The sequence below is a fragment of the Myotis nattereri genome (genome assembly GCF_964212035.1).
Source record: "Myotis nattereri genome assembly, chromosome: 18".
In the NCBI taxonomy this organism is placed as follows: domain Eukaryota; kingdom Metazoa; phylum Chordata; class Mammalia; order Chiroptera; family Vespertilionidae; genus Myotis; species Myotis nattereri.
Window position 1 is genome coordinate 12,745,202 of NC_138093.1, and position 15,763 is coordinate 12,760,964.

The 15,763-nt window shown below is 41.0% G+C and overlaps 1 protein-coding gene across 3 annotated transcripts in view; it reads right to left on the reverse strand.

The window, feature by feature from the left end:
• Nucleotides 1-15,529, reverse strand: part of SNX27 (sorting nexin 27) — a 52,327-nt gene extending 36,798 nt beyond the window's left edge. Inside the window, exon 1 of one of the 3 annotated variants that reach the window (XM_081113073.1) lies at nt 13,069-15,529. In XM_081113073.1, the coding sequence (XP_080969199.1) occupies nt 13,069-13,373 (305 nt within the window). In that variant the 5' untranslated portion in view covers nt 13,374-15,529. The remainder of the gene's footprint in view (nt 1-13,068) is intronic. The other 2 variants (XM_081113075.1, XM_081113074.1) reach the window with 2 other exon arrangements.
• Nucleotides 15,530-15,763: the final 234 nt, after the last annotated feature.

Below are 15,763 nucleotides of genomic sequence, written 5' to 3' on the forward strand. Positions count from 1 at the left end.
TATGACAATGAATTCTTATAACTGCAAATAATTAAGATGTACTTTTCAATTTTGTAGATTAAAGCACAATGACTACATATCCATAAGAACAGTTCAAATAAAAAAGAGTGACAAAGCCAAGTTTTGCTAAGGGTGTGGAAGAACTGAAATTCTCCTACATTGCTGATGGGAGCATAAAGCAAAACAACCTAGCAGTTTCTTATAATGCTAAACATACATTTACTATATGACCCAACAATTCCATTCCTAAGTATTTACCCCCAGAGAAATGAAAACATGTCCACACAAACAATTGTAGTTGAATGTTCAGTGGAGCTTTAGTCGTAATAGTCCAAAACTGAAAACAGTCAAATGTCTATCAAGAGGTGAACGCATAAACAAACTGTGGCGTAGTCATGCAATAAAAAGACCAAACTACCAATATCGACAACATGAATGAATCTTAAAACACACTGAGCAAAAGAAGTGAGACAGAAAATAGTCTGACTGACATGGAAAACAGTAGGGAGGTTCCTCAAAAAATTTAAAAGAGAACCAACTGCCTTATGATCCAGCAAATATATATATATATATCTCCAAAGAAACCCAAAACACTAATTTGAAAGAATATATTCACTACAGCATTATTTACAATAACCAAGATATAGAAGCAACCTAAGTGCCCATCCATAGACGAGTGGATAAAAAAGTTGTGGTACATGTATACAATGGAATATTACTCAGCCATTTAAAAAAAAGGAAATCTTACCATTTGCGACAGTGTGTATAGACCTAGACAGTATTATGTGAAGTGAAATAACTTAGACATAAAAAGACAAATACCACATGATTTTACTTATATGTAGAATCTAAAGAACAAAATATATGAACAAACAAAACTAAAATAGAGTCTTAAATGTAGTAAACAGACAATGGTTGCCACTCGGTGAAAAAGGTGAAGGGATTAAGAAGTACAAACTGGTAGTTACAAAATAATCACAAAGATGTAAAGGACAGCATAGAGAATATAGTCAATATTATAACTAGTATGATCCTGGGTGGGTAGTGGAAATATAGGGGTAACACTTCTATCCACTATGCTGTACACCTGAAACTAACAAAAAATAATACTGAGTGTAAACTGTAATTGAAAAATAAAATTAAAAAAAATTTTTGGAATTTTGTTTCAGAAACAACATTTTGCCTTACATTTTGGAACAGCTAATTTATTGATAGGACAAGAGAAATACAACTAGAGAAAGTAACTGGCCAAAGGGTTCTAAAATATTTCAACTTTTTCTAATAAACAAAAAATCTGGTCAACAATTTTAAAAGCACATATCTAAATTACTTTTAATGTAAACTTATAACATATAAAAAATGAGATGATGACGATATATAAACTAGAGGCCCAGTGCACGAATTCATGCACAGGTGGGCTCCGGCCAGCCCGCACTGATGGGGGGGAGGGCGATTGGGTGTGGGGCCAGCAGGGGGAGGGACTGCAGGCAGTTGGCCAGCCAGTCCCGCCCCCTGGTCAAACTCCCGGTAGAACTCCTGGTCGAAGGGACAATTTGCATATTAGCCTTTTATAATACAGGATAAGACAAATCCTTCCTTTTAGAAAGTAATTTTACTGGTAATGTGCACTTAAAGTCATAAAAATGTTCATATTCTTTCCACTCAAATGGTATTACAAGAAATTTATCCTGCCCTGACCAGTTTGGCTCAGTGGATAGAGCATCGGCCTGAGGACTGAAGGGTCCCAAGTTTGATTCCGGTTGGGGGCATGTGCCTTGGTTGCAGGCATATCCCCAGTGGGGAATGTGCAGGAGGCAGCTGATTGATGTTTCTCTCTCATCGATGTTTCTAACTCTCTATCCCTCTCCCTTCCTCTCTGTAAAAAATCAATAGAATATTTTAAAAAAAGAGAGAAATTTATCCTAAGGAAATCATCAAAATGTGAGCTCCATGAGGGCAAGAATTTTACAGTGGTATATAGACCACTCTCAAGTATCTTCAAGAACAATGAAATAATCCTGAGCTCAAAAAAATTGGCACAAACATATTCATCATTATTTAGGTTTCCAAATTTCTGTTCTTATTTTTTAAAAAGTCAACAATAGGGAATAAATCAGTTAGTAGGTGGGGGAATCCCAGACTGTAATAAGAGAATCTAACTATATTTCAAATATATTTCAAACAACCTCACTGAAGGGGGTGGGAGGAAAGGCACAGACCTAAGTAACTGGAAATTAATGAATCCCATAAGGCTAAAGGCAATAGGGACTGCACATAAGTGCTGTATTTGTCGATAAAGTTATTTCCCACAGGGGTAAAAATTCTGATATTGCTATACATGTATACTGGAATTGGACAATTAAGTAAATGGACGGTGGATGTGGGAAGCCAAGTTTCTCACTGTTAGTGTGGAAATATACAGATCTACAAGGGGAGGGAATCAAAATGATCCATATGTTAATGGAGTAAAGCCAGACATCAGTAAGAACCCATATTTAACTTAATACAGATACAGATGGTTACACATAGAAATACACACACACACACACACACACACACACACACACACACATTTCTTTGTTAGCTGAGAGGGCCAGAAAGAAACTATACCCTAGTAGCAATGACCACACCTAGCACCCAGGTCTTGGTTTCTAATACCATTCTCCAATAAAAAGGAACAGGACACTTTGGAGAAAAGGCTGATTCTAGGACTGGAACAGGAAATACACAGATGAGCCTGGATCATTTTGTAGTGGCAGAAAGTAAGGAAGTACTCAAAAACAAAACAAAACAAAAACACACACTGATGGGGATATGGCAAAGGGCACAGGAGCCAACTGTAAGGACTACCAATAAATGGCAAAAGCTAGAAATGGAGCAACAAAATAAAGCATCAGCGTCAGATATGTATCCCAAAGTGTAAACTAAATATCCATGAGCCCATACTGATACAAATAAATGATTGATAAATGAATACATGGGCAGTGGACATTCTTCTCCTGCGTAGACTTCCAAAACAATTATATAGATACTACACTTTACAGGAGGGGAGCATAACTCCCCACTCCTTCAGTGTGGGCTGCACATGGTGACTCCTACCCAAAGGGTTAGTATGAGGAGTGGGGAGGGGAAAAGGAACATAACTTGACAGTGGAGAAACCTGACAAACACTACTTCAGCCAGATGATGACGGTTAATAAGTCATAATGATGACAGTGTGTGCCCTTGATATGAACTGATAAAAATGGTACCTCTGTGATCTTCCTCAAAAAAACAAACAAAAAACCCAAGTCCAATCATGAAAAATATCAGACAAATTCCAATAATCAGGTATCCTACAATATACCTAATCAGTATTCCTCAAAACTGTCAAGGTCAGAAAAAACATGGAAAGATTAAGAAGTTGTCCCAGCGAAGATGAGCCTAAGGAGATATGACAACTAAATGTCATGTTATCCTGGATGGGAACCTAGGACAGAAAGACATTAGGTAAAAACCAAGGAAATCCTAATAAACTAAAGGATTTAGTTAATAATAAAGTATCAATATTGGTTCATTAATTTAAACAAATCTACCATACTCATGTAATATGTTCATAATAGGAGAAACTATGTATGATGGCAGTGGGAAAGAGATATATGGGAACTCTCTGTACTATCTGTTCAATTTTTCTGTAAATCTAAAACAGTCCGAGAAAATAAAGTCTATTAATTTAAAAAATTAGACTATAAGTTGTATACAAAAGCACAATTTCAACTTCATAAGTAATTGAGTATGGGTAATAATATAGGTGATTTTTTCTTCCCATTTTCTTTGGTCTCCAAATTTTCTCCAACATATTTATATTATTTTTATAATTTAAAAAAATGAATTTATACCACTACACCCTAAGAATGGCCAAAATCCAGAACACTGACAATACCAAATGCTGACAAGGATATGGATTAACAGGAATTCTCATTCATTGCGGATGGGAAAGCAAAATGGTATAGCCACTTGGGAAGACAGTTTGGCAGTTTCTTACAAAATTAACATACTGTTGCCACATGATCCAGCAAGTGTGCTCCTTGGTATTTAATCAAATAAGCTGAAAACATATCCACACAAAAACCTACACAGAGATGTTTACAGCAGCTTTATTCAAAGTGCTGAACCTTGGATAAATGAACTGTGATAAGTCCAGATAATAGAATATTATTCAGCACTAGAAAGAAATAAAATGTCAAGCCACGAAAATACATGAAGGAAACTTAAATGTATATTACCAAGTTATAGAAGACAGTCTGCAAAGGCTACGTACTTTATGATTTCAACTATATGACAATCTGAAAGAGGCAAAACTAGGGAAATGATAAAAAGATCAGTGGGTGCCAGGGCTTGGAGGGAGAGAGGACTAAATAAGCAGCACACTGAGAATTTTTAGGACAGTGAAACTATTCCATGTACTATAATGGTGGATACATGTCATCATAAATTTGTGAAAACCCACAAAATATACAACACCAAGAGCAAACCCTAAGACAAACTGCAGACTCTGTATGACAACGATGTGTCAATGAAGGTTAATCAACGATAACAAATGTGCCCCTTTGGTAGGGGATGTTTATAATGGTGGAGGCAATGCCTGTGGGTGGGGGTGAGGGGCAGGAGGTTTGTGGGAAACCTCTGTACCTTCTGCTCAATTTTGCTGTGAACCTAAAACTACTCTAAAAAACAAAGCCTATTAAATTTTTTAATGTATTTTAAAGTTAAGAATGAAATCTCCAAAAATTATATATATATATACATATATATACTAGTATACATATATATATATATATATATATATATATCAAAGTGGATCTACCTCTGTTGTCAAAATTCACTATTCCTGCCCTAACTGATTTGGCTCAGTGGAGAGAGCGTCGGCCTGCGGACTGAAGGGTCCCAGGTTCGATTCCGGTCAAGGGAATGTACCTTGGTTGCAGGCACATTCCCAGTAGGGGGTGTGCAGGAGGCAGCTGATCAATGTTTCTCTCATCGATGTTTCTAACTCTCTGTCCCTCTCCCTTCCTCTCTGTAAGAAATCAATAAAATATATTTTTTTTAAAATTCACTATTCCTTAGTGAATAATTCAAAACAAGATAGAGTGAGCTATTTCATTTCTGCCATGAAAATCAAACCAAGTTCTGAAATATTCAAATCAGAAAAATGCCATAGCTTTAAACAGTTAAATAGTATTTTATTTTCACATAGGAATCTAGATCCACAAAATAATTTCACTAATTGCCACTTATCCCTGTTTCTTTCCCTGCCCACCAATTTAAAAAAAAAAAATGTGTTCTCTTCAGTTATGATTTAATATAACCATTTTCTAGCCTGAACAACTGCTAAATATAATTAAGCAGAAAACTACTATATCATAGTTATAAGGTCTCAAAATTACCATGAGTTTGTGTTCTCTTACTGATTTCCTAAGACCACTGTCATATAATGCAACTAGAGGCCTAGTGCACAAAATTCATGCGTGGGTAGGGTCCCTAGTGGCTGCCAACCGGAGCCTTCATTCATTCCATGCCACCCCCTGGTGGTCAGCACACATCATAGCAAGCAATCGAACTCCCGGTTGGTTGAACTCCCGAGGGGACACTTGGCACATTAGGCTTTTATATATATAGAAGATACCTCTGATAGACTATTCTTTACTAGGAAAAGAGAATATAAAAAGTAGTGTCTCGACTCAAACTATAGCCAAAAACAAACAAACAAAAAAAACTACCTTATTCTAAGCCTCATCTTTAGCAAGTGAAGGGAAACAACAAATGTTAACTGTATGGAAACCAAATTAAATGCTTTCCAGCCCTAGTTCACAAATTCTTTGGTTGTTTTAAGTGTCAAAAGCAAAATCAATATGTATACCAATATTTAAACACCTACATTTAACACTGAGCAAAAGAGAGTATTCATGACAATAAAGTATGGCCCTGGCAGGGATGAGACACTTCGAACTGTGTCAATCAGCATCTAGTCTTCCCGAAGAGGAAAAAAGGAATAAGTAACCTGTCAAATAAGCTGCTTACCATTCCTTGAACTTTTTACCCTTGGCTGGGTGTTCTAATGATAAAAAATGCTGCCCAAGGCAGAAAAATACAAATAAGGATCATCTCTCTTTCAACCTTAATACCTCCAATCAGAAGTAACAAGGGTTTATTACTTGGGAAGGAGGAGTACTAGATTCCTCAAACCTTCTAATTCCAAGGCAATCAGTTTACAAATATAATCTACATAGGAAATTCATTTCTAAATAAAGGAATCATATTTTTCATTCGGGGACAAATAGTAAAATAGGAAAAGTAAAATAAGCCTTAAGACGTTAAGATATTTTAAAAATAAATATGAAATTATAAACAAGCTATTCAGAACAAAAGTTCATTGGTTATCTGATAATTATCTGTAAGGCCAATGTAACCACTGGTCACCAAGAACAAAAACTTGTTCATTTCCCTCCTGATAGAATACAAAATTCCAGTCTTGCTATAAACCTGTGTTCCAGGTTGCCAGGACACACCTAATTTACATCTGTTGTCCTGGCATAATTAATAGGCCCATTTCATTTTCAAAAGTGTCAATAAACTATACAGTCCTCCTAATTTTAGTACATTTTGTGTCTGGAAGATTCCTGTTAAGATGCACGTAGTCCTTGGGCACTTGCATTTCCTAGTTTAGATAACTAAGGGCAAAGAAGTATTTATGGGGATTTGGAGGAATTGCTCTAAGTTTGTTCACCCAATGGGGAAGGGGAGAGCTGGGTGCCATCTTCGTTAACAAACACCCCCTGGGTTTACTCCAGTATTGAAATTGTCAGTTAATCTGCTGGCTTCCCCACCCAACCATAAATTTCCTAAGGGGGAGGACTATATATCATTCAGCTTTCCACCCCCAGTATCTAATCCTGTGTTTGTCATGTAGTAAGCACTCATTAAAGATTTTCCCTGGATGAATGAAAAAATATTAAGGCTAGTACATAAACACAATAAAGGTTTTTCTTCAAGGGGGCTGCAGCACATAAGGATCAAACTCACCAACTGTAAACACAATAGTAAGTTCAGCCATTTAAAACATAAGAGAAAGAGAAACAGATACTTGAGAAGCCGGATTGGGTTGTGAAGTAAAATACATACACAAATTAAAGGCAACCAGCTCCTCACCAGCTGTTCCTAGCTCTGGCTGTAGTCCTCCGTTCTCTGCTTTATATAGTACAAGACAGCCCAAGAGACTAGATGCTCTGAAATTCTTCTAATTCTAACAGTAATTTTCCTCTTTGACCTTGGAAAAGTTACTCAACCTCTTTGGGTAAATAATTAAATAAAAACTACATTTTTCACAGGGAGTCCTGGGCATTAATACACATACAACTATATTCTGATCTCAAAAACAGAATAAAACCCAAACTTATGAGCACTACATTCAAAGCCCTTTTTTATCTAACCTCAAGCACAATTGTCTATGAACAGCAATTTTACTTTGTTTGTTTGCTTATGTATTTTTTAATCCTCACCTGAGGACATGCTGGGAGAGAGAAAATACACTGAATTTAGAACCCAAAGACCCACGTTTACTAGTAATTCTAGTTAACACTCATTAGTGCAACACGCAGCCTCCTCTTTTATGAAACAGTGATAATACTAATACATTCATTCAGCAAGTATATACTGAGTAATACCTTATATGTGTCACTAGACATTTGGCGCGGGGGGAGGGGGGGGGGCATATGGATGTAGTCCCTGCCCTCAAGAAGCTTATATTTTCCCTATCTCACAAGGCTGTTGTAAAGATCAAATGTAAAAACACTGCAAACTGTAACACACACTTCAAGTAGCAAAGTGGTATAATGATTATTCTACCTTTTAATCACAATCTTTATTACAACAGCTTAGCAATACTCAATAAAGTATAGATGATCAGATATAATAGTCCACTATCTACTGAACTCATTTTCCTAAGAACTGGAATTCAGGAGCCTCAAAAAAATCAGTTTGTTTCACAGTCTTAGCTCATGACTCTCAATATAACCATAAAGATAAAATGAACTGGCAATTTAAGCCTGCAGTGTTACTCCAAGTAGAGTTGGGTGTGGGTTATGTTCCCCACACCTGGCAAGGAAGTATAAAGACCTTGAGGCCCCATGCAAAACCTACTGAATCATAACCCCTAACGACTGAGCCTGAGACTCTACCTTGGACAAGCACACCCAGTCATTCTTATGCTCACTAAAGCTTGAAAATCACTGCCATAATAATTCCTTGATCAAAAGCCATAATTTTAAACCATTTTCAAAAAATACCTGGGAAATCTGAGCCAAATAGAATTCAGCTACACTGAGAAAGCTCTTGAGAGGTACTTAGCAGTCAATGTTACATGACTCACACTTAACTCGTAAAAATACTTCTTGTGGCACTAACCTCTTTTTGTTCAATCATTTTCAAACGTCCACATAAAGGAAGAAAACAAAAGAAAGGAATGTCCATAAGATATTTGTAAGTTATTAAAATTAACTCTCAATAGTCAAATACATGGTGACGGGAGGAGGTTAGACTTTAGGTGGTAAGCACAGAATGCAATATACAGATGATCCTATATAATAAAACCTTAATATGCAAATTGACCAAACGGCAGAACAAATAGTTGCTATTATGCGCACTGACCACCAGGGGGCAGACGCTCAATGCAGGAGCTGCCCCCTGGTGGTCATGCGCTCCCACAGATGGAGTGCCGCGCAGCCAGAAGCTGGGCTCACAGCTGGTGAGCATAGCGGTGGTAGTGGGAGCCTCTCCCACCTCCACTGCAGGCGGGCGGTAAGGAGCGAGGGGTTCCAGACTGCGAGAGGGTGCAGGCCGGGCTGAGGAACTCCCTCCTCCAGTGCACAAATTTCATGCACCAGACCTCTAGTGTATTATAAAATTGTACATCTAAAACTTACATAATGTTATTACTCAGTATCACCCCAATAAATTTAATTTTCAAAAAATCTCAATAAACAAATTTATTTCAATATGTATGGCTTCTAATTTTTCTTATGGTTTAACTTTAACAAGGAAAAGTTGATGGTATATTATCCTACAGCTATCTAGGAGGAAGGCATATACTCTTTGCCTAGCATAAATATAATTGTGAATGGTTGCAAGCCAACCTTAGGAGTCCATGCTTATTAAAAACCACACTACCCAAATACCAAAGAGACAAAACAAACTAGTCAACAGATAAACCTAATCCCTAAAAAAATATAGACAATGCATATCCATATCCACTGCACACTTAAACCCTTCTAAGGGTATCTCTCAAGAAATCAATCAAGAGCCCTTGGAACTTATTTGTTAAATGTTACTTCACATGCTATATAATTAGTGCAAAGATATATTTATTTTGGTTCTATCTGTTGAAAGCATCCTTCAGTCATTAGCCTCCAGGTGTATACACATCAAAGGAGAGACACTCAATATATGTTACACTGGGGAAAATTACAAGGTGGAAACGAACATTGCTAGTCAAGAAAACATTCCATCTACAGTAAAATTTAGAGCCAGAGGGCTTGTTCTTACTCTAGTACCAAGCCCTGCAGCATGACTCTTTCCCAAACCAGTCAGAATCCAGTCAGTTTTAAAGGAAAAAAGGACAAACTGAACTACAGTGAATTTAGTTTAACAACTATTCCAAGATTCAATGAGGACAGGGCTTTGGTAAGACTTTAAAATAAAAGAAATTGATGCTCTTCCTTTTGTTCAAGCTTGTATTCCCATAAATCTCAAAGTTACTCTCTTTCACACCTCTAAGAGTTAGTTGTCCATACAACTGCAATAAATGAAAATTGGAATAAAATTATTGTGCACAGGAGTTAAGCATCTAAAATATGGGAAAGTCTTGGTTAAAAGGCAATTATCAAAGTCCATACATTTATCTATGACTTCATACAATTTACATCTACATGTAGTTAATCTACCTATGCCTAACCTTGACCCCCACTGGCACTTAACTTAGCTTTCCTGAGACGAGAGGTTACTTAAGGAACTTGGTGAGAGACAGAGAAAAAAAGCTCTAAGGCATGTTGCCTAAAGAATGCTTTAGGAAGATTAGTATCAACCCAACCAAGATCAAAACAAGTGGCAGTCACAGATACCCCTCAAGAATCATGTCTGTTTGCTCGCTGATTTCCTCCTCTCACTTGAAAACCTAAGGAAAAGATGCAGATTTTGGAAAAAGGGACGGAAAGAAACTGTATGCATTTGACCCCTGAAGGTGGGGGTTAGGGAAATGACCTCCACGCAGTCAAAAATCCACATAAAACTTCCGACTTCCCAAAAAGTTTTCCCTCAACATCCTTGGGGGACTGGTTCCAGGAACCCCCTGTAGATATTAAAATCTGAGGATGCTCAAGCCCCTCTATAAAATGGTGTAGATCAATGCACGATCCCAACTGCGGAATGAAACAGTACAGGTATTTATTGCATATAAATGGACCCATGCAGTTCAAACCCATGATGTTCAGGGTCCACAGTAGTTGAGGTTTCAGAGAATTTAACAACCAGCTCAGTTCTGTGTTGCAACGATCACTATTTCCACTATAACAGCAGAGAAGCTTCAAAGGATTTGGAAATCAAAATACAGTTAGGAAAGTGAAAAACTAATGTCAGGAAGATGTCTAATCATCACACCCTTCCAGAGAAAGGTTCTCTAGAAGCAGTGTTCTTTTGCCCAATGAAAGACAAAGTTCTCTACTCACCACCAAGAATATGCCAAAACATGATGTTTTTTCCTAGGAAGAGGAACAGACCTAGACTAGAACTTGGGTCTGAAGCAAGACCTGTCCTAAAGGACCCTCTTGAGGTCTCCTTTATGGTATATCTAGTTTATATCTGGACTCTGCTACAAAAGCCACAATAAAGGCACGAGGCCAGCAACTATGTTAGTATGCATATATATGAATGAAATGATCGATCTTGTTAGCTGTAGCCTTCTACAAAACTATTTGTTTAGTTCCTTTAGCTCCAATAATGAGTATATGATTTAGAACGTTAAGATTTTACAATTTTAAATAAACATTTTAGTTGTAAATGTAAAAACAAACAGCTGGATCCAAAGTTAACTTACAAAGGGAAAGGGAAATGGTAATTCCAAAAGCTTCTATTGGAAGGAAACATCAGCCAGAGACTTTGAGTTATTTAGAAAGAAACAAATCAGGTGCCCCAGTACAAAGCAAAAGGTCACTACTGCATTCTATATCTGAATGCCCTTACTCTCAAAAAAATTAAGGATATATTGCCAGGGAATACTAGAAACTAGTAGGTAGGACATTAACAGAGAAAAAAGCACCTATCTACAGGAAGGTCGGAGAACAGTTATTGTAAGAGCTCCAACCACCTGCTTTGGTGAGCTCCTCTTTCTTGAGATGGGAAGTAAGAGGAAACAGAATGAGTGGATACCAGAGTAAAAACGTCAAAGACAAGGGCAGGGGGCATAAGGTGAATAAGAAAGGATGGGCTCTCTCTGCTCCATACCTTCAAGATCCTATCGGCTCCGAAACCTTGAGCAAACCTACTGTTTTACTAGAGCAAAGAAAGCCTCAAGGTTGTGGAAATTATAATTACATCTATAAAAAATGAGGACAACTTCATGAGAGCAAATCCAAGCACTGAGGGAGAAGGCAGAAGGGTGAAGAGAAGAACATACAAGATAGATTCCGTAAGAAGAAGAAAGATACAGCGCTGAAGACTGCTGAGGAGGATGGAGATAATGAGAGCAAACACCACCTGCCCGTCAACCAGCAACCACCACATACATTTCAATACAACGTACAAAAAACACACAAGTGTAGCTCCGGGGTCAGAGTAGGGGAGGAGGTCTGCACAGAAATCGGACAGGAGGCAGCATCCTGCTGGAGCATTGAGGATGCAACGGGCGAGTAAGGATGGAAAATGGGGGGGTGGGAGGGACTGCAGCAGGAAAGAGGATGGGTTGCAGCCGCAGAAGGGGCCTAAAAAAAGGGGGGCAGGGAGGGAAAGCAACCTGGGGGGGGGCGAGAAAGATGAGGATAAAGTCAGGCGTGGGATCACAGGAAGACAGAGCAGGAGAGCGCGTGGACACAGCCTGCCCTGCAAAAGCGGGGAGGTCAAAGACCCAAAAGGGGGTTATAATCGTCGACTGAAACACAAGGTTGAGTTTGGGACAGGCCTGAACACAGGGGGCCGAAGAGGGATGCACTCGGAGGGAGGTGGTGGTGGTGGCGACGACGCCAGATTCAATATCCTGGTGTAGGTACCTGAGACCGCCGTGCAGAGAAACTACAGGTCCAAGACCCCACCATCGCCACCACCAAACCGAACCGAACCCACACGCAAGCGTCCGAACAGAAGGTCTTCTAGGAGAATGAACACAAGGAGGAAGGGAGCAGGGGCCACCCCGCAGGACAGGAACACAGGTAGGAAGGGGTGCTTAGCCCTAAGGAGAGGGGACTAAGGAAGAAAAAGGAGTCGGGGGCGGAGCGAGGAGGATTCCGGAGGAAAAGTAGGAGAAGGCGGAGGTTCCCCCCGCTTGGGCCGGAGGGCAGCGGGGACGGCGCTCCTCCGGGGCTGCCGGGAGTGTGGAGAGCAACAAACTCTGATGCCGCGGGTGAGAACTTGGGGAGCACACACAGCGGCGGGGTCAGAGGAGGAGCTGCGGCCGGTGAGCAGCCAGAGGGGTTCGTTCCGAGCACAGCGCGGGGCGGCGAGGAGCAGCGAGCAGCGTGCCCCCGGGGAAGGCAGAGGGGCAGACACGAAGCCGAAGGAATGGGGGCGGGGGTAACAGCGGGCAGGGCGCAGGGGCTGTGACTGAAGACCGAAGGGAGCCAGGTTGGGGGGGGGGGGGTCCGCGAAAAGCAGGGGTGTGGTTCGGAACCAACCCCGGGGAGGTGCGAGGCCCGGGGTCCCGGGGTCCCGGGGGCGGGTCAGGGGAGGGTGGAGGTTCGGCCCGAGGGTGACAGGGGTCGAGGGGAGATGCGCGGACTAGCGGAGGGTCTGGGGCGGGGTGGGGCGGCGGGCAGCCCGGATACTCACACCTCCAGAATGCGGTCCCCCTTGCGCACCCCGGCGCGATCGGCCGCCCCCCCGGGCAGCACGGCGCTCACATGCTGCAGCGGCGCGTACAGCTCCCCGTTGATGCTCCGCAGCTGCCCGCCCTCGCTCACTTGGCCCCGCACGTTGAAGCCGTAGCCGGACTCGGACTTGACGATGCGCACGACCCGCGGGCCGCTGCCTCCGCCGTTCCCGGCGCAGTGGAGCCCTGAACCCCCACCGCCGCCGCCGCCTCCGTTCCGGTGAGGGGCTGCGGGGTGAATCCCTTCCCCGTCCTCGTCCGCCATCTTGCGAGCCAGCGAGCCGTATCCCCGCCCCCGACGCCTCCACTCCCTCCCGCGCGCGCTCGCGCCGCTCCGCAGCCGCGCGACCCCCCGCGCGCTCGCTGCCGACCGCGGGACCCCCGTGGGCCCCGAGCTGCAGGCCGGGGTGAGGGACGACACGAGGCGAGGGAAGAAGGACGTCGTACACTGTGGAGCCTCCTGGGAGATGTAGTTTATGGGCCGTGGGGACTGAGAGGGTGCTGGGCCCTGCGGGAGTTGAGGTTATATGACGCAGTCGGGAGCAAGGCCTGCTGGGAGTTGTAGTTTTCCTTTTATGCTCTTAGGCGTTTCATCTGTTGGATAGCGAGTGTGTGGCAGACTGATTCAACTGTTGATGTCTTTTTTTTCTTCTTCTTCTTATTTCATAGGCTCTAAGCCAATAATATTAGGGCGAGTTAACGTTTGTAACTCAATACAGCCTTAAGTTATAACAACTCACTTGCACAGGTGGTCACATACATCGTTTTATTCCATGGCGCCAACAACCTCTTGAGACTACTGGATCATGAATTAGTTTCTGTATTTCTCATATTAGAAAACTGAACCTTAGAGTGCTCAAAGTCATCCAGCTATTAAGTAACAGGAACTAAGGCCCAGTTATATTTGTGCAACTTTTCCTGTATTGCAACTACATAAAAAGTAGGCCCCAGTCCAGCCTGTGTGGCTCAGTGGTGGAGCGTGGGCCCATACACCCAGAGGTGGTGAGTTGGATTCAGGTCATGGCACATGCCCTGTTTGCAGGCTCCATCCCCAGCAGGGGGCATGCAGGAGACAGCCAATTGAGATTGATGTTTCTCTCTCATCCATGTTTCTCTCTCTCCTCTCCCTCTTCCTTCCTCTCTAACAATTAATAAAAACATATTTTTTTAAAGATAGGACCCCCAACTATACAGAAATATATATAGAGAGAGGGGAAACTATGGCCTTACTGATTTAAAACTGAATATTAGTGTGGCTAAGTAATTTCAATTGAGCAATGATTTCAAAGTCACCTTTATTTCTAATTCATTTTGTTTCCTCCAACAGTACAGTAGAATTATTTGCAAATGGCAGCAATTGATGTATTTTGGCTACTTTCCCAAACACAAACTTACAGATATTGTGCAGAATGCCTAGGAAAAGCAAGTTAGAAGAGCAAGAGCAAAAATAATGTAAATATCTTAAGCATTTAATTCTCAAGTCTAGTATTTGATTTTACCTATTGGAAGGCTAATAGGTTAGTCTGTTACTGTTTCATGGATGTTGATAAAAGACACAAGATTCTTGGGTAAGAGACAAAGGACTCAAAACAAGAAGCAACACAAGCTTCAGCATGTTTGTGTCAATTCCTCTTGTCCGCCAAGTCTCACGGGCTCGGATGAAAGCTTTGCTCTTGGTGGAGTTACATCATGGCTGAGGAACACTGGGCATGGGGAGCCCACCATTTAATCGGAAGCAGTAAGTAAACCGGTTCCTTGTCCTGGAGGAAGACATTATTTCATCCCTCAGAGTCACTCACTATAAACACAGCCCTAGCAAAGAGGAGCCTTGCATTCTTGGCATTCCCAGGAAGATGAGTAGAAGCATTAAAAACCCACCAAGGACCGTCTCTCTCAACATTACTATGTGCCAAACACTATGCTAAGATTATCTATAATCTCAGTTAATCCTCACAAACCAATAATGTCCCTATTTTATAGATGAATAGCCAGGAATAGAGAGGTGACACAGCTAATAAGCAATGGATGCAGGAGCAGCAACAGGGACACATAGTTAAAAGACAGTCGAAGTTAACTTACAGAGGCCTGATGACTGATAAAAGCCACAAGCAGCCCCCTGAAATAATTTATGAATTATGTAAGGGTTTCCAGGAATTGCTCAGAGGAAGAAAAATAAAAATCCAGTAAAAATAATTTTAAGATATCTCACAAAATATGAGGATTCAAATTTGTTATATTAGAACATAAAAATTGTGACCTTATAACCAAGCTAGTTAAGAAGGGTCTTGATTAGTTACACAATATGGACATTAATAAAAGTTGAAACAAGAATTTAAATAATAATGGCATTTGGGTTGATCATGTGGTATCATTCGGTTTGACCTGAGTGCTGGATGGGAAGAAACATCTCCACTAAAGCACAGCATCAGAAAAAGAAAAAGGGAGCTTCCACTAAAAGAACTAATTTTTTTTTCATTTGTTTATTTGACAAAAAAGTATTGAATGCCTACTCTGTTCTAGGCTCTGTGATAGTGACTAGGAATACAAAGATCAATACGATGATATCTACTAACTCCATGAAGGGCAATATGGCAATATGTGAAGGCATGTACTCCTTGATCTAGGGATTCCACTTCTAGGAGTTCATTCTACTCT